Source organism: Neophocaena asiaeorientalis, unplaced genomic scaffold, assembly GCF_003031525.2.
Source record: "Neophocaena asiaeorientalis asiaeorientalis breed wild unplaced genomic scaffold, Neophocaena_asiaeorientalis_V1.1 scaffold15, whole genome shotgun sequence".
NCBI lineage: Eukaryota > Metazoa > Chordata > Mammalia > Artiodactyla > Phocoenidae > Neophocaena > Neophocaena asiaeorientalis.
Genome location: NW_020185328.1, coordinates 1,428,456 through 1,452,630, shown reverse-complemented (window position 1 = coordinate 1,452,630; position 24,175 = coordinate 1,428,456). Strand labels below are relative to the sequence as shown.

At 42.9% G+C, this 24,175-nt stretch overlaps 1 protein-coding gene across 2 annotated transcripts in view; it reads left to right on the top strand.

The window, feature by feature from the left end:
* Nucleotides 1–15,012, top strand: part of WLS (Wnt ligand secretion mediator) — a 106,518-nt gene extending 91,506 nt beyond the window's left edge. Inside the window, exons 12-13 of one of the 2 annotated variants that reach the window (XM_024734640.1) lie at nt 13,501–13,665; nt 13,948–14,035. In XM_024734640.1, the coding sequence (XP_024590408.1) occupies nt 13,501–13,652 (152 nt within the window). In that variant the 3' untranslated portion in view covers nt 13,653–13,665; nt 13,948–14,035. Of the gene's footprint in view, nt 1–13,500; nt 13,666–13,947 lie in introns of both variants that reach the window. The other variant, XM_024734641.1, reaches the window with a different exon arrangement.
* Nucleotides 15,013–24,175: the final 9,163 nt, after the last annotated feature.

The following is a 24,175-nucleotide window of genomic DNA, read 5'->3' as shown; positions in this document are numbered from 1 at the left end:
CATGGCTGTCCTGGATTGTCATTTATGACTGGGACGTGCCACTGGCATTTAGTGGCCAGATTCTAGGGATGCTAAATGTCCTACAAGGAGCAAAACAGTGCCTTATAGTAAGGAGTTATCCTGCCCAAAATGCCAATAGGGCCCTCGTTGAAAAACATTCAAGCAATCTAGCAGGCAGACTCCTTTGGGACCCTGTTATGATCATAAACACAATTTTTAGTCACACGATTTAGCAGCCCTGCAGTGGTGACATGACCCACTGTGACTTTGCAGAAGCCCGTAAGCCCCTAGCAGCTTGTTGTGCCCTTAGCTTACCTGGCTGGTGCTGTGCCCTGTGCATTTGGAAAGGGCTCTTCCAAATTGGGTGTTCCGATCATTTTCCTTCTCTGCTCTCTTCCCTTTTCATCTCTTCATCTGCCGCCAGATCACACAATGTATCGTAGGAATTACGGAGCGTTTGTCAAAATTTTTTTTTTTTTTTTTTTTTTTTTTTTTGTCAAAATTTTGAAGCTCCTTGGAAAAAGCTAATTTGGAGTATTACATGGAAACCTAGAAAATGAACTCTCAGAGGGATACACTGCATTTTTTTAAATGTATCTTTATTGGAGTATAACTGCTTCACAATACTGCGCTAGCCTCTGTCGCACAACAAAGTGAATCAGCCACGTGCATACATACGTCCCCATATCCCTTCTGTCTTGAGCCTCCCTCCCTATCCCACCCCTCTAGGTCATCACAAAGCACCGAGCTGCTCTCCCTGTGCTATGCTGCTGCTTCCCACTAGCTATCTATTTTACATTTGGTAGTGTATATATGTCCCTGCTACTCTCACTTTGCCAAGGCTTCCCACTCCCCTCCGTGTCCTCAAGTCCATTCTCTATGTCTATGTCTTTGTTACTGCCCTGCCACTAGGTTCATCAGTACCATTTTTTTGTTGTTGTTTTTTAGGTTCCATATAGATGCGTTAGCATATGGTATTTGTTCTTCTCTTTCTGACTTACTTCACTCATATGACAGACTCTAGGTCCATCCACCTCATTACAAATAACTCAGTTTCATTCCTTTTTATGGCTGAGTAATATTCCATTGTATATATGTGCCACATCTTCTTTATCCATTCATCTGTCGATGGACATTTAGGTTGCTTCCATGTCCTGGCTATTGTAAATAGTGCTGCAATGAACACTGTTGTACATGTCTCTCTTTGAATTATGGTTTTCTCAGGGTATATGCCCAGTAGTGGGATTGCTGGGTCATATGGTAGTTCTATTTTTAGTTTTTTAAGGAACCTCCATGCTGTTCTCTGTAGTGGCTGTATCAACTTACATTCCCACCAACAGTGCAGGAGGGTTCCCTTTACACTACACCCTTTCCAGAATTTACTGTTTCTAGATTTTTTGATGATGGCCATTAGGACCAGTGTGAGGTGATAACTCATTGTAGTTTGGATTTGCATTTCTCTAATAATTAGTGATGTTGAGCATCTTTTCATTTGCCTCTTGGCCATCTGTATGTCTTCTTTGGTGAAATGTCTATTTAGGTCTTCCATGCATTTTTAAATTGGATTGTTTGTTTTTTTGATATTGAGCTCCATGAGCTGTTTGTATATTTTGGCGATTGATCCTACTTTTAGTGATGTTGAGCATCTTTTCATTTGCCTCTTGGCCATCTGTATGTCTTCTTTGGTGAAATGTCTATTTAGGTCTTCCATGCATTTTTAAATTGGATTGTTTGTTTTTTTGATATTGAGCTCCATGAGCTGTTTGTATATTTTGGAGATTGATCCTACTTCCATTGTTTCATTTGCGAATATTTTCTCCCATTCTGAGGGTTGGCTTTTCATTTTGTTTATGGTTTCCTTTGCTGTACAAAAGCTTTTACGTTTAATTAGTTCCCGTTTATTTTTGTTTTTATTTTCATTACTCTAGGAGGTGGGTGGAAAAACATCTTGCTGTGGTTTATGTCAAAGAATGTTTTTCCTATGTTTTCCTCTAAGAGTTTTATAGTGTCTGGTCTTACATTTAGGTCTTTAATCCATTTGGAGTTTATTTTTGTGTATGGTGTTAGGGAATGTTCTAATTTCATTCTTTTTGTTTTTGCGATACATGGGCCTCTCACTGTTGTGGCCTCTCCCATTGTGAAACACAGGCTCCGGAAGCGCAGGCTCAGCAGCCATGGCTCATGGGCCCAGTCACTCCGTGGCATGTGGGACCTTCCTGGACCGGGGCACGACCCCGTGTCCCCTGCATCGACAGGCGGACTCTCAACCACTGCGCCACCAGGGAAGTCCTAATTTCATTCTTTTACATGTAGCTGTCCAGTTTTCCCAGCACCACTTATTGAAGAGGCTGCCTTTTCTCCATTGTATGTTCTTGCCTCCCTTGTCATAAATTAGGTGGCCATATGTGTGTGGGTTTATCTCTAGGCTTTCTATCCTGTACCATTGATCTATATTTTTGTTTTTATGCCAGTACCATACTATCTTGATTACTGTAGCTTTGTAGTATAGTTTGAAGTTAAGGAGCCTGATTCCTCCAGCTCCGCTTTTCTTTCTCAAGATTGCTTTTGCTATTCGGGGTCTTATGTGTTTCCACACAAACTGTAAATTTTTTTCTAATTCTCTGAAGAATGCCATTGGTAATTTGATAGGCATTCCATTGACTCTGTAAATTGCTTTGGGTAGTGTAGTCATTTTGACAATATTGATTCTTCCAATCCAAGAACATGGTGTATTTCTCCATCTTTCTATGTATAGTATCATGTCATCTGCAAACAGTGACAGTTTTACTTCTTCTTTTCCCATTTGTATTCCTTTTATTTCTTTTTCTTCTCTGATTGCTGTGGCTAGGTCTTCCAAAACTATGTTGAATAAGAGTGGTGAGAGTGGACATCCTTGTCTTGTTCCGGATCTTAATAGAAATGCTTTCAGTTTTTCACCACTGAATATGATATTTGCTGTGGGTTTGTAATATGTGGCCTTTATTATGTTGAGGTAGGTTCCCTCTGTGCCCATTTTCTGGAGGGTTTTTTATCATAAAGAGGTGTTGAATTTTGTCAAAAGCTTTTTCTGCATCTATTGAGATGATCATATGGTTTTTATTCTTCAATTTGTTAATATGGTGTATCACATTGATTGATTCACATATTTTGAAGAATCCTTCATCCCTGGGATAAATCCAACTTGATCATGGTGTATGACCCTTTTAATGTGTTGTTGGCTTCTGTTTGCTAGTATTTTGTTCAGGATTTTTGTGTCTATGTTCATCAGTGATATTGGTCTATAATTTTCTTTTTTGTAATATCTTTTTCTGGTTTTGGTATCAGGGTGATGGTAGCTTTGTAGAATGAATTTGGGAGTGTTCCTTCCCCTGCAGTTTTTTGGAAGAGTTTGAGAAGAATCAGTTTTAGCTCTTCTCTAAATGTTTGATAGAATTTGCCTGTGAAGCCATCTGGTCCTGGACTTTTGTTTGTTGGAAGAGTTTTAGCTACAGTTTCAATTTAATTACTTGTGATAAGTCTGTTTATATTTTCTAATTCTTCCTGGTTCAGTCTTGTAAAATTGTACCTTTCCAAGAATTTGTCCATTTCTTCCGTGGTTGTCCATTTTATTGGCATATAGTTTGTAGTAGTGTCTTATAATCCTTTGTATTTCTGTGGTGTCAGTTGTGATTTCTCCTTTTTCTTTACTAATTTTATTGATTTGCGTCCTCTCCCCTTTTTTCTTGATGAGTCTGGCTAATGGTTTATCAATTTTGTTTATCTTCTCAAAGAACCAGCTTTTATTTTTATTGATGTTTGCTATCGTTTCCTTCATTTCTTTTTCATTTATTTCTGATCTGATCTTTATGATTTCTTTCCTTCTGCTAACTTTGGGGTATTTTTGTTCTTCTTTCTCTAATTCCTTTAGGTCTAGGGTTAGATTGGTTACTTGAGATTTTTCTTGTTTCTTGAGGTGAGATTGAATTGCTATAAACTTCCCTCTTAGAACTGCTTTTGTGTTCCATAGGTTTTGGGTCATGATGTTTTCGTTGTCATTTGTTTCTTTGTATTTTTTTATTTCTTCTTTGATTTCCTCAGTGATCTCTTGGTTATTTAGTAGCTCACTGTTTAGCCTCCATGTATTTGTGGTTTTTACAGTATTTTTCCTATAATTGATTTCCAGTCTCATAGCATTGTTGTCAGAAAAGATGCTTGATGATTTCAATTTTTTTAAATTTACCAAGGCTTGATTTGTGACCCAAGAGGTGATCTATCCTGGAGAATGTTCTGTGTCTACTTGAGAAGTGTATTCTGCAACTTTAGGGTGGAATGTTCTATAAATATCAATTAAATCAATCTGGTCTATTTGTCATCTAAAGCTTGTGTTTCCTTATTTATTTTCTGTTTGGATGATCTGTCCATTGGTTTAAGTGGGGTGTTAAAGTCCCCTACTATTATTGTGTTACTGTCGATTTCTCCTTTCATGGTTGTTAGCATTGGCCTTATGTCTTGAGGTGGGTTTATGCACGCTATGTTAGGTGCCTAAACATTTATAATTGTTATATCTTCCTCTTGGATTGATCCCTTGATCATTACATAGTGTCCTTCCTTATCTCTTGTGACAGTCTTTATTTTAACATCTATTTTATCTGATATGCGTATTGCTACTCCAGCTTTCTTGTGATTTCCATTTGCATGGAATATCTTTTTCCATTCCTTCACTTCCAGTCTGTATGTGTCCGTAGGTCTGAAGTGGGTCTCTTGTAGACAGGCATATATATGGGTCTTGTTTTTGTATCCATTTAGCCAGTCTGTGTCTTTTGGTTGGGGCATTCAGTCCATTTATGTTCAAAGTTATTATCGATATGTATGTTCCTATTACCATTTTCTTAATTGTTTTGGGTTTGTTTTTGTGGGTCTTTTTCTTCTCTTGTGTTTCCTGCCTAGAGAAGTTTCTTTAGCATTTGTTGTAAAGCTGTTTCGGTGGTGCTGAGTTCTCTTAGCTTTGGCTTGTCTGAAAAGCTTTTGATTTCTCCATTGAATCTGAATGAGATCCTTGCTGGGTAGAGCAATCTTGGTTGTAGGTTTTCCTCTTTCAGCACTTAAAGTATATCCTGCCACTCCCTGTGGCCTGCAGAGTTTCTGCTGAAAAGTCAGCTGATAACCTTATGGGATTTCCTTTGTATGTTATTTTTTGTTTTTCCCTTTTAATATTTTTTCTTTGAATTTAATTTTTGTTAGTTTGATAAATATGTGGTTTGATGTGTTTCTTTTGGGGTTTATCCTGGATGGGACTCTCTGTGCTTCTTGGACTTTCGTGACTATTTCCTTTCCCATGTTAGGGAAGTTTTCCACTACAATCTCTTCAAATATTTCCTCAGACCCATTCTTTTTCTCTTCTTCTGGGACCCCTATAATTTGAATGTTGGTGCATTTAGTGTTGTCCCAGCGGTGTCTGAGATTGTCTTCAATTCTTTTCATTCTTTTTTCTTTATTCTGCTCCTCGGCAGGTACTTCCACCCTTTTGTCTTCCAGCTCACTTATTCGTTCCTGTGCCTCAGTTATATTCTGTTACTGATTCCTTCTAGTGTATTTTTCATTTCAGTTATTGTGCTGTTCATCTGTGTTTGCTTGTTCTTTACTTCTTCTACAGCTTTCTTAAACATTTCTTGTATTTTCTCAGTCTGTGCCTCCATTCTATTTCTGAGATTCTGGATCATCTTTACTGTCATTACTCTGAATTCTTCTTCAGGGAGATTGCCTATTTCTTCTTCATTTATTTGGTCTTATAGGTTTTTACCTTGCTCCTTCATCTGTGACATATTTTTTTGCCATCTCATTTTTTTTTTTTTTGATGAGTGGGATTGTGTTCCTGTCTTACTGGTTGTTTGGCCTGAGGCTTCCAACACTGGAGTTTGTACGCTGTTGGGTAGAGCTGGGTCTTGGTGCTGAGATGAGGACCTCTGGGAGACCCCACTCCGATGAATGTTCCCTGGAGTCTGAGGTTCTCTATTAGTCTAGTGGTTTGGACTCGGAGCTCCCACTGCAGGATCTTTGGCCAGACCCCTGGCTCATGAACCAAGATCCCACAAGCTGCCCAGAGCAGCCAAAAAAAAAAGGGGGGGAGAACAATAACAAAGTAAAAAATAAAATTATACTAAGAAATTAATAGATATGTTAGAAAGAATGTAAAAATAAAAATAGAGCTGAAACAACAGCTGGAAGGCTAAACAGAACCACAATAATAAAAAAGAGGAGGAGAAAAGAAGAAAAGGTGGAAAAGGCCTTGGCTATGTAGGGTGGGGCCTAAGCAGGGGTGGGGTTTGGGCAGTGGGCAAGAAAAGAAGAAAAGGTGGAAAAGGCCTTGGCTATGTAGGGCGCGGCCTAAGCAGGGGTGGGGTTTGGGCAGTGGGCAGGCCTTATGCTTAGGACCCACAGGACTGGAAAAGGCCCTGGGGGTGTTGGGGGTGGGGCTTAGGCTCAATGGAACAGAAGGGGCCCAGGTGTGCCTCCCACCTCTGGTCTCAGAGCACTGGGGACCCCACCTGGGAGCTCAGTAGGTTTCCCGGACTCAAGTGGGTTGGGCCAACTCCCTCTGCTCCTCTCCCGCTCCTCCCGGTCCTGGAGGTCCCCTCCTGCGTGCCTCTCCTGATCTCCTCCCCGTCTCCCTCCTATGCCCCCAGGACCCACGCAGCCTGTAGTGGGCCTCTGAGGGCATAGGACCTGGCCCGAGAATCAGGCAGACTTCTCTGGACGATTGGGCAGGTGATGCGCTGGGCGTGCTCCCCCTGATCCAAGCCTCCAAGGGTGAACCCCTTCTCCCTCTCAGCCACCCCTCAAGGGCACCTGTCCTGTCTGGCCTCCACTTCTCCTACCTCCTCAGTCCCCCCACATCCTACCAGTTCACTTGGGTGTTCCTCCTGTCACCTTGGGCTTCGAGGTACCCCACCAGCATCCTGCCGGTGCCCACGTTGTGGGGAGATGCAAACTCCTCATCTTCCCACACTGCCCTACAGTGCATTTTTAAATTCTCCGACTCTCTGGATGGCATTCCTCCTCCTTCCTCAGCCTTCCCATGCTCCTTTTCCTTTCTTGTGGAAAGTTTTTATTTTTAAATGGCTTGGACTCCCTCCCCACTCTAGCTTGTAAGGTCCAGAGCCAAGAATTTGGATCTCTTGCTATGGAGAATGAATCCTAGGTATGTGGCTCTTCTTGCCTTCGTGAGATGGATCCTGAGTGGAGCTCTGGAGAAAGCTCATTTCCAGGAACTTGGCAAGCAGGTTCTGATGCAGCAGAGGCCAGAGGGGCTAAGGAAAGAGAAAGGACCACTGAGAAGTGTTGTTTTGTTTGGGAGATGGAGAGAGATGCTGAGAAATGTGTGTGCAGGACAACTCCAGCCAGGGTGTCCAAGCTAGAATGTTTTCATGTTGTCAGCAGCTGATTGGTGCCGCAGGGGTGTGGTACTCCAGGTTCCTAACTGTCGGTGGATCCACCATAGCTGCAGTGTTGGTATAAACACATTCAAATCAGTCTATATATATATGGTCGTAAAATTAATTTACGTCCATGTTTACTAAACGATTACCCTTAGTTTTGTAAACCATAGAGATCCCAATTCTCAGATTCTTATATCAGAAGAACAGGAATGTTTGTGAATGCTTGTAATCTGTATTTTGATTGAGGATCATACAGTGGATTTTGAAAGGCTTTATTTAGACTATGTGTGTACTTAATATACGTTAATTAATAAAACTGAATAGTTTTTAATGTGTTAAAAATATTAATAAATAAAAATAAAATATATATATATATACATATATATATATAATGAGACTATCAATGTATACATATGTATCTGTTTACATATAGTCATCTTATGTGTATATATGTATATATGTGTATACATATATATAGATATACATATACTTTTTTTTCTTTAATTTAGCAAAGATACTTTAGACCTTCTCTTTCAAGGACCATTCACATTTTCTGCCATGCTCCTGATGCCTTTTCATTAAAGCTTTTCCTTTTACCTGTTTCCATAATCAATCTGCGAATCATTCTGGATGTCTTCCCAGGCAGAAACAAACTGCAACACAGGCTGATGTTAACCCTCAGCCCGGAGCAAAGGCTTCATCTCTCAGGGGTACACCATTGATGCCCTGCACACAGGACACACTGTCCAGATCCCCTCAAGTCACCAGTTCATGTAGGGAAAAAAAGTTGGAGTTGCTTATGAAGTCAGTTCTTGATACTAGCTTTCATTTTTGTGTTATTTCGTTTATAAAATTCTTATCAGAAGGTTTTAGAAAAAAAGTGAGAAATGGTATTCCTGACTAGATGACTATGACAGAGGGAACAGGAGACACTCTAAGTGCCAACAGGTTCCTTTCTATTTCTATTCCCACTAAATGTCTTCTGTCTGACACATTCTTTCTGCTGGAAGCCACAGCAGCAACTCCAGGTCCTGTGTCTTGGTAGCTACCGTTCAGTGTCAGTTTTGCTTCTGGAGGCTTCTGAGATCTCCTGCTGCTTGTTTCACAGGAAAGGTGGCTTAGGCTTTTGTTGCCTCAGTAAATGTTTGGTTTGAGTCATGAGGCTTTGACAGTGGCTGCCTTTTGTTGCGATCTTTCCCCTGCTTGTGTGTTAAGTGACACGCACCTACCCATGGCCAGGCTGGCTTCCCCTTGATGTCTGTGAGCAGCGATGGAATCGGTCTTCCCTCCAGGGCTGGACTCAGATTCTGAAGTGGGTCTTGATAGCCTGTCTCTTCACATGGTCTTCCCTCTGTGCATGTCTGTATCCTCATCTTTTTTTTTTTCTCAGAAGGAGAAATTATGGTTATATTGGATTAGGGTTCACCCTAATGACTTCATTTTAACTTAATCACCTCTTTAAAGACCCTGTGTCCAAATATAGTCACATTCTGAGGTACTGGGAATTAGGACTTCAACAAATGGATTGGCGGGGAGGTACAATTCAAACTACCATGCTAAGATTTCATGCAAAATGTCTAGGATTTATTGTTCCCCTCCTTAGAGGTGCCTGGCACTGAGTGTCTGGAGGCACCTTGGAGGTAGATGGGAAACGGCTCACTTCAAGCCTGGTATAAACCAACTTGATCGTTGAAAGGGATTGAGAGATCCCTGAACCCTTCCTACCAAGGCCACTCTGCCTTATCCCCCAGAAGGGATCACAAAGGCTGAGTCATCCCAAAGCACACCTGTTTTTTGTTTTTTTTTTTTTTTGCGGTTCGCGGGCCTCTCACTACTGCGGCCCCTCCCATTGCGGAGCGCAGGCTCAGCGGCCATGGCTCAGCCGCTGATAAATAGTGATGTGGGGGGGCATCCGCTCAGCGGCCATGGCCCAGCCGCTCCATGGCACATGGGATCCTCCCGGACCGGGGCACGAACCGGTGTCCCCTGCATCAGCAGCCGGACTCTCAACCACTGCGCCACCAGGCAAGCCCAGCACACCTGTTTTCTAGCTGAGTGTTTGTCCCTAAACCCCAGTGGGGAATTCCAGTGCTGGGGTGCTGGACTAGATAGAACCGTGTAGAGCAGAGCAGGGAGGAGCTGGACCGGCCCATGTGAGGAAGTATTGGTGGGTGTTTTTAATGATCACTTACTACATAGCAGATACTGTGCTGGTGATTTACATTCTTTAAAATTTTTTTTTTTATTTTTAAAGATTTAGAAAATCCACCATCCCGTATTTTGTTAACACCCAAAATGTAGAAAGGATATAATTGTAAACAACAGTCTTTGGCATGGAAATAATTTAGCTTTACTAACAATACACTCTCCTTGATTTTCTCATTTTCCATGAACCAGAGACATCATTACAGAGAGTTATCATTTGAGCTTAGCGTTGAAGGTGAAAATGGGAAGAGGTTTGTTGTGGGACTGGAAGAAATTCCACAGAAAAGTAAGGAGTGTTATAGAAAGAACATAAACTTTGGAGGTAGACACAGATGGTTTGGAATCCTGGCTCCAATATATACTGTGTATGACCTCAAGAAATAAATATAAACTCATAGTATGAGAGCTTTCTGGCTTCCACATCTGGGTAATGAGGTACTAATTTGCCTTCGTGGTTGTGAGGACAGAATTAGGTAGCCCTTATTAATATTAGAAGAATGTGGATCTCTCCCAAATTCTGTGAAACAACCTTGGAATTAAATTAGAAGTTTCCCTTCTTTGACTAAAGTAGCCACATTTACACAAATAATTGTCATTAAAATGCTGCCAGTCTTAGGAAGCTGTGCTCATCATTATATCATTAGAGTGCAGTTTATGTAGCTTTCTGCATCCCCGGTATGCATCCCAGCAGTTAAAATCAAGCAGCAGCTGCATATCTGTGGATGTCATACCATAGATGTGGATCTATTGATAGTCCTTTGAGATTAAATCCCATGGCAGAGATTGGTCTCATTTCACAATGGTTAGAAAGAAGGGCTTCATCATTTTTTTTTTTTTTTTTTTTTTTTTTTGCGGTACGCGGGCCTCTCACTGTTGTGGCCTCTCCCGTTGCGGAGCACAGGCTCCGGATGGGCAGGCTCAGCGGCCATGGCTCACGGGCCCAGCCGCTCCGCGGCATGTGGGATCTTCCCAGACCGGGGCACGAACCCGCGTCCCCTGCATCAGCAGGCGGACTCCCAACCACTGCGCCACCAGGGAAGCCCAAGGCTTCATCTTATTGTTAATTAGCTGAGATGAACTGACATCATAACTAGGAAGAGAGACTTACTGCAAACTGAAGAATTCTTTTCCTTTCATAATTTATTCTTTTCCACTTATTCTGCTCCTACCCCCTAATAAGAAACATATCACATTTTCAGAAGGGTTTGTTTTGTTTTGTTTTGTTGTCTTGGAAGGGAAGAGACTTTGGACATGTTTGTGCACCAAGCAGCAGAAGCTGGGAGAGGGAGGGTAGCAGGTGGAGTGAGACCTTGGCAGAAGAGGAAGTTTGTGGAGTTTGGAGACAAATGGCGGGATCCCTACTCCTGCTATGTCACTGTCATTTTCCCATCCGTTCCCTAAGGGGGAAATGTTGGTCTTCAAGGTACAATGAAACCACACATGAATCATGGATTTTCCTAGCCAGAGTCCCATTGATCCAGGTCCTCATTCCGGCTCTGCTGGGAGCAAGCCTGGTCACATTAAAGAAATTCATTGCCTATTTGAGCCTTGGTGTCTTCACATCTTATTAGGAAATACAGGGCGCGCTAAGCCCCTAAAAGTGCATATGGTAAATACTCATAAATAATAGCTCTCCTTACTATCAGTGCACTGATGTTGTGTGCTATAAACTTCCTTTCATCAGATGCAAATGCAAAATTAATATGCTGAACAATTCATCCAAATTACTGTATGTATATATGTATATATCTATGACAGTAACGTATTGTATGTGGATTTGTACTTCACCGGCAGTCTCAATGGGTGTTGGAAACTTGAATATTTACATAGAGTCAGCATAACCTAAGGTTGAGGAGCCTCATTGCTCCGGTTTCAACCCCACATCACTATTTTTTGTCGTTGTTGTTGTTGCGGTACGCGGGCCTCTCACTGTTGTGGGCTCTCCTGTTGCGGAGCACAGGCTCCGGACGCGCAGGCCCAGCGGCCATGACTCACGGGCCCAGCCGTTCCGCGGCATGTGGGATCTTCCCGGACCAGGGCACGAACCCGTGTCCCCTACATCAGCAGGTGGACTCTCAACCACTGCACCACCAGGGAAGCCCCCCCACATCACTATTTATCAACTTGGGTCTTGGGAAAGTTACTTGACCTCTCTGTGCCTCAGTTTCTTCTTCAAAAGAATGGAAATGATGAAATGGTACCTCTCTCAAAGGGTTGGTAACGAGTATTAAATGCATAAATATTTGTAAAGTGTTTAGAATGGAGTCAGACATAGGACAAGCACTGTAACATAGGTACCTGTTAAAATTAAAAAGCCCAAGTAATTTTGGCTGTTTTGTCACATGATGTGATCTGTAACGGTCATACACATTTTCCAGGACCTGCTAATTGGAATCACATTTTACGCTTAAATAATTGGTGCCTTCGGTTCAAAACCTGAGTAGAATTACAATCTAGTATCTATTTCTACGAAGTCTTCAGTGAAGGGGATTCCTTAGGTAAACACTTGGAGGTACTGATGGGTCTACTGGGGTGCTCAGGACTCTCTGAAATTTTGATGACTCTCAGACATGCAGATCATGAAATTGGCTTTGAAGTTTTGGTTGGCTCACCCAGATATGCGAATCCAGAACTAGCTTTGACCAAGAAATTTGAGGCTTGAGCCCGTTCTTGACTGAGGAGTGGACTAGAAGTTGCAGCAGTGAGAATGTAAGTTAGTGACCTGGGAAAACTTGCTCATTGTATAATTAATGGTTCCACGTGGCCCCAGGCAGCTCTGTGTAAAGCCTTTAAGCAGCCTTTCCACTCTATTGGTGCATGCCAAGTGCCGTACCATTGGAGTCTGGGCTGATACCCCTTTGGTACCTGCTCTGCGCCCTGTCCTTGGATTGGACACTTGCTAGAACAGCCCCAAAATGCTATTAACAGTTTCTGCAACAGCTAATGACCCCGCTTCTGGGACTAAAGATTCTTCTGGGTAGAGAACTGCAATTCCAGCATTTCATAAGAGTGATTTAGCTGCACAACTGCTGAGGGTCTACAGTGAAAAATGAATACCCCGTGGCACACATGAAGGGCACCAGCCAAGCAGCCTGCAGGGTGACCCCTAGAGTCCTAAGGCCATCAGATTAATGGATGCCCAGCAATTCCTAAACTAGTGACAAGATATTAGTTGGGCCAGCGCTTTCTTCTAAGTAATAGTATGGAATCCCAATTGAAAACAGCGCTTATGTGTTTAATTCCATGCTTTGAAGTAGGAAAAATGTCAATTCCAGAAACTATGAAATCATCTGTGTACAATGTAAGTAAAAAAATAATCCCAGACATAATCTTAACCTTTTGTTCTCCAGCATCCCTCTCTGCAAATATGCCTGTACATGTGCACCCCACATACAGTCTAACTGAGAACCACTGGGTCTTGGTGTTTTTCGTTTTCCCTTTGCCAGCTATATATTCACTTGATGGTCTTACGGCACATAGTAGACTCTAAGAGTTTAACAGGGAAACTTATTTTTCTCCTGCTAGTTGAGAAGAGGCCACATTATTCCATTTTAGCAGAGGAATACCTTTGTCCACTGGTGATGACTCCAGAACACTGGTGTTGTGTAGAATCCTGGGGGCAACAGAAAATTCAGAGCACATTTCTTATGTTTTATTCCTGGAGGAGAAACCCCCTAATTATTCCTAAAGGCATTACATGTAGTGCCCTGTCCAATCTGTTGGTAAATATAGGCAGGTCGTCTTTACCTTCACATGGCCGTAGCTGCTTTGTAAATTATTCACAGCGAATGTGTACGTGATTTTGGAGTCAGACCTACCTTCCTTGGCCTAGTTCCCGGCTCCATCGTGTGTCTGCTCCTCTTCCTGACCCCCCTCCCAGCTTCCTCACCTGTAAAGCTGGCAAGACCAGAGTTCCTGCCTCGGAGGGCTCTCGTGAGGATTAAATACGGCAAAAACCGCATGGTCGTGTCAATAGACGCAGAAGACGCATTTGACAAATTTCAACCATCACGTATAAAGCATCAAGAATAGCGTCAGGCACAAAGTAAGCTCTATTAAATGTTAATAATATTACGAATAACGTAGGCAGTAAGCTGACTCATCTATCCTTAAAATGTCTTCTCTGGGAGATGGAAATGCTAAGAAATCACTGGCAAGTCTGAGTGCAAAGGGTGGGAGTCAGCCCTAGTTTTAGGTGTCTGTGCCCTGGTTTTTGCTCTAAGCTCAGAATGTGAAAGAGCTCTGGTGTTGGGCGGTTGTTACTGAGACGAATCCCAGCTTTCTCCTTCCTCCTTGACCACATCTAACACCAAAAACCCTGTTTCAGGAGATCTGGGTGTCCACAGTGGGGAAGAACTCCAGCTCACCACCACTATCACCCACGTGGACGGACCTACCGAGATCTACAAGTTGACCCGCAAGGAGGCCCAGGAGTAGGAGGCTGCAGCACCCGGCTGGGACTATCCCCCACGCCCCAGCCCCGCTAACTAGAGTGGGGAGCGTGCCAGAGAGCTCCACATGCAGATGAATGCTCTGTCTCTTAGCTGTGGTTTACTTGGACCAGCAGCGTGGATGTTCGTCAGCTTGCCTTCTGATGGTAACTCTTGGAGGAAGATTCCTGCAGCCACTAATGCATTGTGTATGATAACAAACCCTCTGGTATGACACATGTTCTGTGATCATTGTTAATTAGTGACATAGTAACAGCTGTAGCAGGTGGTTAGTCAACCTCATGTGTTGGGGGTGCACTCCTTGGGGGATGGTTTGGGCCAGATGGGGTCTATATGGAGTGGAATATTTGATTCTTTTTTTTTCCTGTTTTAGATTCTAGGATAGAGTTTAACATTCTTTGCTGTCCGAGATGGGCTGGTGTCATAGTCTTCTTAGTCCGTGACCACTTTTTTTTTTTCCCTATTTATATCACCAAGTAGCCTATCGAGTTAATATTTAAGTTGTCAATAGATATGTGCCCTTATTTTTTATGGCATAATATAAAATAACTGAATTTCATGAGAAGGTCTGTTACACCAGGGGCATTTCAGCTTTGAAACCAAATCTGTATATCCAATACTAACCAGTCTGTTGGATGTGGGTTTTAAAAAATGTTTGCTAAACTACCCAAGTAGGATTTATTGTATTAAATGGCCTCTGGGTCTGAAAAGCTTTTTTAACCTCTTGCTTAAAATGTGTTTTCTTTTGATAAGATGCTTCAAACAGCCTCCGAAAGTGTAGATCCGATCATTTAAATAAACCTGTATGTATATGCGTGTATGTATATGCACACCTTGTTCTCATGCTCAGCCAGAAAACGTGCATGCAGATTCTTTTCCGTGTTGCGTCTATGAGGTAGGGGGAAACAGCTCTATGAAAAATTAAAATATTTTGCCATCAACTCAAAGTGTTTGGGGGTGGTATATATTTCTGGAAATAGGGTAACATTTTCTGCACTGGATGGTTAACCTACCTAGGCTGGCATGGGGGACAGAAAGGGTCGTGGGGGGGGGGGATATGTACATGATTTAGAAGTAAATTATGACCCTCCTACCTATGCCCACTTCCCCAAATAGCCTGTTTCGTTGTATTTTAACTCTGCCATTGGAGAGACAACATGGTACAGCAGAGAGAAAGAATACTGGATCTGAGATTAGAAGGCAGAGTTTCCTAGCAGAGGCCCAACATTTATTACATAGCGTGACCTTGTTGAAGTCACCTGACCTGGCTGTTCCCTCACCTACAAACTGGCATTCATAAACTTTAACTGCTTCACGGGGTGGTAGTGCAAATTAAGTCAGTTAACGTGTATGGAAATGCATTTTAAACTCTGAAGCTGTGTAACTATGTTCTTTCTGGATTTTAAAGACAATTTCGGGCTTCCCTGGTGGCGCAGTGGTTGAGATCGTGAGTGTCCTGTTTTTCAGACATTGATGCCTGGAGGTTTGGGGCACAATCCATTTAATTCACCTACTCTGCACTCCTTCTCCATCCTTTCTTTTCCCTGATTTTGGCTAAAACCATGGTATACAGTGATGGGAGGAATTACTTTGGCTTTGGCTTTTCTCTCAGGCCTTTTCCTGTCCTGGTAAACATTTGATGGTGTTTAATCCAATGCACTCAACATCCACTTCTGATCGACCACTGTGGTGCCAGGAATTAAATGTAGCCCATGCTTCACAATCTGGAAGGGAAGATGAACTTAAAACACGACAAGTAATCTCCTGCCCCAGAGGATGGATGAGAGTTTCTCCTAAGGATATGTGGAAAGGGCCTGAGATAGGCCTTAAAGAAGAAGAAGTAAGATTTTACGAGGGCTGAAGGACAAAGGGAACAACAGTGAAAAATCATAGAGGAAGTGAAGAAGAGAGAATGTGTGGACAAGGCTGGTCATCAGGCCTGATTGGCACATAAAAGGAGTGGATATGGCAGAAGATGGCCCCATGCATCTGTGAGCCAGAATGAGAAGGGTCCTTAATTCTATGGGAAGGGCAATCAGACTCAGCCTAGAGTTTTAGGCAGAAAAGTGATATGATCAGAGTTACTGCTGGAGCAACAGAAAGGCTGGACAAGCCCAGCAAAAAGATCACAAACCCTGGAACCAGGGCAATAGTAGAGGACATGGAGAAGAGGGGATTAATTTTGGAGATAAAACCGGCAAGGCCTGAGCATTCTGAATGTGGGCCTCATGAAAAGCAAGAGCAGAATCAAAGTTCAAGCCCTCCTAGGTGAGGGAACGTTAGGGACCTTGACAGAATTAGGGATTTTTGGAGAGAAAGTATCAGTGAAACTATTACCTAAGGGTCTGTAAGTACTAAAAGCCAAGTCTAGCAAGCTTAACTAAAAGAGGGACTTTAGTAGAACTTTCCGAGAGCACCCAGCACCAGGAATTCATGGACCTTTCCCCTAAGACACTACCATTAACTAGTCCAAGTCTTTGTCTCTCTCGCTTCAAAACTAGGGGAGGGTGCGTGAGTGGCTCAGTCTCAGGCAGGTGGCTGCCTCTGTGCAGATCACCTGTGATCAGGAAGCCAAGTCAAATGGCTGCTAGCAGCGTACCCTGTGGATTGACATCAGTTTCTAAAGAATGGAGAATCCATTTTGAGCTGGGCACACAATCAGAAAAGATGAATTACAGTGGGCCAGATGAGGAGTTTGGAGTTTTGGGTTTTAAAAGCCATCTTCTGGAGGAATTGACAAGCTAGCTGTTGGAAACAAGAGAAGAAGCGGACCAGTCAAGGCAGGAGGCTTTGCAGCCATCATCACTGAGAACGAAGTTCAGCTTGGCAGAGCAGCAAAGCGTCAGATAGCTGTGAGCGATGAACCGGGCACAGCCCATTCAAGAGGTGGGAGGAAGTAACTGAGGTGCATGACTCACAGGAACGCAAGGTGTCAAAGAAGCCAAAGAAAGAACCAGACCCAAGGGAAAAAAGTTCAATACCCTGAGAGATTCAACAGCATTTAAAGATTGAATAAGTCCTGTTGGATTTGGTGGTTTGGACATGTGGGACCTCATGGCAAGGGCAGACATTAGAGTGCTCATGATGGGAAGGAAAGAGGTAGGACGGTGGTCCAGGAGGAACCAGAGTCTGGGGAGAGAATGGGACTGAGTTTGTAAACTCTGAGGGGGTGAGATTCAGCCATGAAGTCAAGACAATGATGAAGTAACATAAGCCCCAAGGAAGGTCAGAGACTTGGGATAAAGGACACAAGCTGATGAGTTAACTCTGAAAGAGTGAAAGGGTCACTTTTATCCAGAGACAGGAGAGAAATAACTGATGGATGTTAGAGGAGAAACTTTAGGTCAAAAGGAGAGAAGTTGCAGCCTGTCCCTTTGTGTGTTCTGCTTTCTCCATGAACATGAAATGAGCTTGGAGTTCTGCTGAAGAAGTTCTCCGTTTCAACAATGCAGGTTGAATACAATTGTTTTCAATCAGTTGGAGACTTCAAGAAACCCTTCAAGAGGCAAGAAAGAGCCTTTATTAAGGACTATCAACCTAGAGCAAAAGTTAATTATTGGCCATGTATGCATTTTACAAATTGTCTTAAATTTTTAAAGTAGTTTTGAAGAATATTATGGAGGAGTATAAAATTCCCCAACTATCTGCCTTTAAAAAATAAGAGAATTTACGATTATATTCATCAAACAAGTAAGGTACAATTGCTATTTCCCATAGAAAACAATCGGTTTTATGTTGGTTAAGCCATTGGGTTCACGAGGTGTTAGTCCTTCATTTTCCCCTTAGGGGTAGAAAACGTCCATAAAAATGAAATAAGTGGTGTTTCTCACGACCTCTTGGTAGTTCTAATCATTTCTCAGAACTGAGATGATGTCTCAATTCTGATACCTAAGAGCTGGTGAAGCCTTTGGAAGTCAGACCCCTCGGGGTTCTGGCAGGTACCTTGAGAAGCTCTACAGAAGTATCAGAAGGGAAGTTGGTCTTGGGTCTCATCCTCATCTTGGCAGTTCTAGAAACTCTATTTTGTCAACTTTTTCAAACTGATCCAGCTTTGAGAGGCTGCCTGGTCACATCGGGGAGTCTCAGTGGATGGCAATTCCCATGCAGTCTCAACAGTGAAGCGTTCGACACGCCTTGTGTCTCCATCATCAAGGACATGTTCTTCCTTGCTATTGTTGGGTAACCATGGAGGCTAAAAGAGGAAATGGGAGGTTTTCGGTGCACAGGGGATAAAAGCACAGAGAAATGAGAGCCCTTGAAAGAAATAGCATCTCAACCATGACGAAGCCGTACCTCCAAAGGAAATACACACAGCTCCCTGAAGAGTGCTTAGCACAGTGTGGGAGTCCAGCTGGGGAGCATTGGTGGGTGAGCCAGTGAACGCACCTCAGCTCATCCCATTCTCTCTGACTGCTGGGGATGCCCTTCTTCCCTTGATTCAATCATACCCTGCTCCTTTCACTGCCATTCAGCATCGGGATACGTTAGTGCAGTTGATTAGGCTTCATGTGTGGGTGTAGCCTGACTTCCATGAGCCTATGCCTCACCCTGTATTTCAAGGTCCTCTCGTACTTTTGTGCTACGGGAACCATTCTGACTTCGGCGGCTTGCTCTTGCCCGTCACATTTTGCTACAGGGATGACTTAGTTTCTGAGACGGTGTCAGTGGTGCGTTTCTTTCCTCCTGACATCAGAGGGCTCTGCGGGCACTCCTGGATCCACCTCAGTGCCCAGAGCTTCCTGTGTCTATGATCATGCACTTAGCTTCGGTGGTCGAGAAGACCCTTCAGTATTGAGACCCGACCCCCTTTGCGACTTTGGCCTTTTTGTTCTGACTGCAGTTCCTCCCACAGGTCCTGTCCCACCCAGGACTGCTCTCCTCCAGGCTCACGTCTTGATTCCTCAGCTCCTCGTCCAGATGTGGTTTCTGGACGCTTGCCTCATGACTGCGCGCCTATTAAGTGCCTTCTAGTTTCTCATTGTTCTAGAATTTGATGCTCAGACTGCAGCATTGCTCCGGCTGGTACAGATTTGTGTGAAAATACTTCTACTAGGGCTCGACATCCTAAGAAAATGGCACTGGATTTGAAAACTTATCCACTTCTTACCTTTTTGCTTCTCATGAACATGTGACCACTAAAACACTTAAGAGTTTTTAAAATTAATACAGGCATACCTTGTTTTACTGCACTTTGCAGGTACTGCAGTTTTTACAAATTGAAGCTTTATGGCGACCCTCTGTTGTCAGATGATGTTTAGCGTTTTTTAGCAATGAAGTGTTTTTTAATTGAGGTATGCCCCTTGTTTTTTAGACATGATGCTACTGCACACTGAATAGACTATAGTATGGTGTAAACATAACTTTTACATGCATTGGGAAACCAAAAAATCCACGTGAGTTCTTTTATTGTGGTGTTCACTTTATCACAGTGTTCTGGAGCCAAGCCCGCAGCATCTCCAAGGTATGCGTGTATCGCCAATACCCGCCTTTGTATTCAGCAATATTTTTCAACTAAATTGTAGGACTTTACAAGTGTATCTGTGAATTTCACTTTTTTCCCACACACAGATTCAATAGGTAAAGCACATCTGTAACTTTTAAATAAGCACAGTTTGAAATGTAAATAAAAGTAGTTAAGACGTAAGTGCAAAATGGGTTGGTTTCAACTGCTGGAGAATTTCCTCCCTCAGCCTGGATCTCTCCTTTGTCCAGCTCTCTCTGTCTCTCTGTCTCTCTCTCTCTCTCTCTCTCTCACACACACACACACACACACACACACACACACACCCCATTACTGTTAAACTCCTTTTTTCATGTGCATGTGATTTGTAATATGGAACTTTATAATTTACATATTTTTCCTTTAATATCTCCTCTTCATAGTCACATAGTGACTACATAATAAAGGAGTGAGGTTCAGAGAAGTGAAATGACAAAGTTGGTACTAAGAAGAGATCTTCAGTCTCTGAACCTGTCTCTTCAGTGCCATATTTGCAGCAGAAGAGTCAAGAATTTTCTTTTGAGCTGCAACTCTCATTAGAGCAGAATGACCTTATTGGGAGATGTTATTCCAGCCTAAAAAATATCTGCTTCCTCTCCACTTCCATCGATGGCAAGTGTCTGCCCTCTTCCGGCCAAAGGGAGGATGACAGCTACCACTGAGCAAATTCAAAAACAAAAGTCAGACCTTGGAATGGGGGAATTTGCAGTTGCTCCATGATAATTATTGCTTTTTAGTGAGTTCTTGTCATAGCTTTGCATATGACTTTGCTCTGGGACCCTTAGGGCAGTTGCCTACACCCCATCCCCCTTGAACTAGGTGATCTCTGAAGTCCTCACCAGCCCTGATTCTAAGAACGGTAAAGGAGGCTATGTGTTAATGACATCTTACAGCAATGCAGGGCACTTGATCCAGATCCACTGTGGGCAGATGCGCTGGCATCAAAGCCTGAGGGGGTGCTAGTGTAAATAGATCCCCTGCATTTATTGATTCGGAAGCCCCTCCGGTCCTTCTCACTGTTCTTCTGAGCTCCTCTGAAGCTCTGAGCTCCCTCAGGTGGCTGCTCTACCCAGCAACTCTTTCCAGGGGGATGAGTCAAGGTCAGGATGGTCTTCACTCCCATGATGAACTCTTCTCAGTTCAGGGACACTGAGAGACTGAAAGTGGGCCAAAGACAGGAGCGGCCAACACATGAGATTTTTCCATCGCACGTGCTTGGCGGACGTTCCTCACATGCTGACCGGATGGAAACTCCAGGCCAGCACAAAAAGGCCAGAAGCCGGTCAAGACTCACTGCGAACTGAGAATCCCTTTTAAAGAGACTCTTCCTTTGTTTGTGAAATGCTTCACAAAGGGAGCTGTTCCTAGGAATGGGCAGGAGTGTTAAATCACGTTTGTGGGGCTTAGCCTGGTCCCCCGAAAGGCAACTGCTGAGACAAGGATTCCTGTGCAGGTTCGTAAGGCGGTCCAAGGAGACACTGAGAGGGAGCGTGGAACTTACACTGAGAAAAGGGAAAGCTCGGGACCGCCACCACTGCGCTGCTCACTCAGGCTTCTTCGGACTTCCGGCTTCGGGCTTCCGGCTCCCTAGAAGGGTGAGCGGCAGCCCCGCTGAGCAAGGAGGCAGGGCCTAGCCAGCACCTGCCCTCTGTTGGTGCAGGGTCACCCCTGAGCTGTTAGCTACCTGGAACCAGAGTCAGCTTGAGTAATATGGGTGCTACGTTGTGTTCTTACCTGATTCCCCAAAGCAAAACAGGCTTGTTGTAAAAACCTTGGAAAGATGCATGAGTCAAGAAAAAAAGGCAAACTTTTCAATTCTTGATCACACCAAGTATTAGACATAAATACTTAAAATGTCATTGTTCTTACACAAGTTTTTATATGCATGTATGCACGTGTGTATATTATATGCATAGATCATATTTCCTATGTTTATATATGCATGAATATATCATATGTGTGTATATATCAAATATATGTGTATATATATAACATGTATTTTTTATATATTACAATGGTATTATATACAAAAGATTTCTGGAGAATTTCTCCAGAAATTCTCTAGAAAACAGTATCATGTGGCCTGCCTTCTTCACAATACACTATATCTAGAAACTCCGTATCATTATATCAACTACAACATGATTTTAATGACTTTATTATTGCAGTCTCTAATAAGGATGTGTCATTTGTTTATTAAGCCCCTATTTTGGACATTTAAATGATTTGCAAAATTTGACTATTATATGCTGAAATGAACATCCTTGGATATAAATCTTGTTGTAGATCTCTGATGGTTGCCTTAGGATCAGTTCCCAAGAGTAGAATTACTGGGGCAAAAGTTTAATCATTCATTCATTAGGTGTATGTTGAGCACCCTAGTTTATGGGCTAGTGCTGTTCTAAGTACTTGGGACAGACAAGTAAGCAATGTCCCTGTCACCAAGGTGCATATTGACCTGGTAGGGGGAAGCGGTGAGGGGAAATAAGTAATAAATAAACACAGTGATGGTGATAAAGGCTATGGAAAAAGGCGTTCATGACGGACACCTGTAAGCTAACCATGGCCCCCAGAAATGTGCCACCAGCAGAGTGGGGGCCTGTGGCTTCACGTCTTCACTGACACTATGCAATTTTGCAATTTGCCACTTTAAGGTGCAAAAAAAGTTGCATTTTACTTATATTTCATGACCAGTGAGGTTGAACATGTTCTATATTCCTGTGAGTTTATATTTTTAGGTTGTCAGTTCAGATTCTTCATCCGTTTTCCTCTGATATTCTGGTTTAGGATATTCATCCTTTGTCTCTCATACATGTAGCCAAACTTTTCCCAATTGTTACTTGCTTTTGATTTTGTTTTTGATGGTTCTTGGGGGCATGGAGCTTTTTAATTTTATATAATCAATTCTGTAAATCATTTCCTTTATATTTTCTACCTTTGCTGTAATGCTGAAGGAAATCTCTCTCATCTGAGATAATAGAACAGGTCAACCGTATTTTTTTCTAGTTTTCTAAATTTTCTTTTTAAGTTTTCTTTCTTTAATTCATTAATTCGTATGGAATTTGTTTTTCAGTAGGAATCTCAAATACTTTTTTCTAAAGTTTTTTTGGATAATGATTGGGAAAGACACTATCTTAAGAAAACTGGGGAGGCTGTAGCAGTGGGCCACCCGTGAGCTGAGACTCTGGGACAGCCTTGAGGCTGAAGTGTGGGAACCGTTCCAGCCGCCAGGCACGCTAGAAGCTGCCTGTGAGAAGTAGCGCTCTCTGTGCTACGCTACCCAGGTGCTACCCAGGTCCTCACCTTGACTTTGCCGGTGTGGGCCCTGTCATTGGGGAAGATGGACTGGCACTGGGTCATGGAGGAAACGTGAGAGGTGTGGGCAGGGGCCGAGTTTGCTGAGGGACAAGTAGGCAGTGGTTGCTGACTGTCCCCTGTGCCTGGACCTCCCAGGGGGATGCCCTGGGAAGCAGTCAGCTCTTCCATTGCAGAGCTCAGGGGAATAGCATCTGGGGTCAGAAGCTGATGATCACATTGATTGGATCAATAAATGGGGACCGCTTGAGTCTTCTCTGTGGGTAGAAGGAGAGGTGAGTGATGACCTGGTGGGATGAACAGAGCAGAATGTCCTGGCTTATGCTGTAACTTTGCATCTAATTGCTGTGTGTCTTTGACCAAGTTACAGTACCTCTCTGGGTCTAGTTTTTAATCTATCAGATGTTCTTTCTATTATACTGTATTTAGCAGCACTAATTGATTGGGAAGAATATCCACTCTAGACTTAATGGTTTGGAGTACAAGGTGCAGTAGTACAGATAGAATTTGGGAATGTGTACAGTATACTAGCTTGATGCATTGGAGTGAGTGAGTGTGTGTGTGTGTGTGTGTGTGTGTGTGTGTGTGTGTGTGTGTGTGACAGAGAGAGAGAGAGAGAGACATAATTAGAGGAAGAGAAGGGTGGAGGGAAAGAAGGGAGGGAGAGAGGGAAGGAGGAAGGACACGAAGAAGGAAGTTGAAAATAAGTTGGCCCTGTGAGAATATCGAAGCAAGGTTTGTCGTGAGTTGGAATTTCTGCCAATCATCCTAACTGCGTAAAGGTAAGTGGGAGGGGTAGGGGCCACTCATACAGGTGCAACAGCAGCCTTTCAACCCACCAGCTGGATCAGGAGGGGACAGTCCTGTTAGCCTTCAAAATTAACATTTAAAACCCCCTCGTCCAGAATGACTGTAAGTCATAGCTACTTGCTGCCCTCTGCTGGTCAAAATAAATAATGTCTGCATTACAAAAGAGTTCTAACTGATTGTAATGATGATATTTATTTACCCCCAAAATATTTACGGAGCACCTATTAAGTGCCAGGCACTGTTCCAAAGCAGACCAGTAACCAAAACAGACAAATATCCCTACCTTCATGGGATTTAATTTAATAACAACAATGATAATATCTAACATTTATAGATCCCATGCTATGCATGTGCCAGGTAGCATTTTAATTCCTTGATATTTATCAAATCATTTCCATCCTCAAATCAGTCCCAAGAGGTAGGTATGATTATTTCCATCGTTTTAAAGCTGAAGAAACTGGTGCACATCGAGGTTAAAC